This window comes from Eimeria mitis, genomic scaffold (assembly GCF_000499745.2).
Source record: "Eimeria mitis Houghton genomic scaffold, Emh_scaff3988, whole genome shotgun sequence".
NCBI lineage: Eukaryota > Apicomplexa > Conoidasida > Eucoccidiorida > Eimeriidae > Eimeria > Eimeria mitis.
This window is the reverse complement of record NW_013572322.1, coordinates 2,647-3,351: the sequence shown is the minus strand read 5'-3', so window position 1 is coordinate 3,351 and position 705 is coordinate 2,647. Positions and strand designations below refer to the sequence as shown.

General features: G+C 61.7%; 1 protein-coding gene across 1 annotated transcript in view; it reads left to right on the top strand.

Moving 5' to 3' along the window:
- Window positions 1-705, top strand: part of EMH_0071420 (uncharacterized protein) — a gene marked incomplete at both ends in the record, with an annotated part of 3,902 nt that overhangs the window by 1,448 nt on the left and 1,749 nt on the right. Inside the window, one exon of the mRNA XM_013499094.1 lies at window positions 64-705. Within this exon, the coding sequence (XP_013354548.1) occupies window positions 64-705 (642 nt within the window). The remainder of the gene's footprint in view (window positions 1-63) is intronic.

The following is a 705-nucleotide window of genomic DNA, read 5'->3' as shown; positions in this document are numbered from 1 at the left end:
AGACCGGAGCCCTTGAACAACCGCGCGCGCCTCCACCATGACAGCGGTTCCCTCACCGTGCAGCAGCAGCAACAGCAGCAGCAGCAGCAGCAAAAGGTGCAGCAGGAACTGCTGCAGCAGCAGCGGCTGCTGCTGCAGCAGCAGCTCCACAATCTCGAGCGCGGCCAAGATGTGCTACTGTACGGACAGCAGCAGGAGGCGCAGCAGCTGCAGCACCACCGAACCCTGCAGCAGCAGCAACTGCAGCAGCTGCAACACCAGCAGCAGCTGCAGCACCTGCAACACCAGCAGCAGCTGCAGCACCTGCAGCAGCAGCAACAACTGCAGCATCTGCAGCAGCAACAGCAGCAGCAGCAAGATATGACTCCCCGAGCAGCAGCTGTGCGGTGGCACTCTGTAGACCCAGCTGCTGCAGCAGCAGCAGCAGCAGCAACAGCAGCACCTGCATCTGTGCAGCCCCCAACGCATAGCAGCAGCAGCAGCAGCAGCAGCAGCAGCAGCAGGGACATCTATGCGAGGTACGGGCAGGGAGAATTTGCCGTCTCGTCCCCGAGCGGGCGCTATGCATACGAAGCAGCAGCACCCGCAGCAGCAACTGGAACAGCAGCAGCAGCAGCAACAACAGCAGCAGCAGCAGCAGCAGCAGGAGAGCCATCAAGTATGCCTCCTTTTCAGCAGCAGCAAGATCCTCTGCTGCTTGCTGCT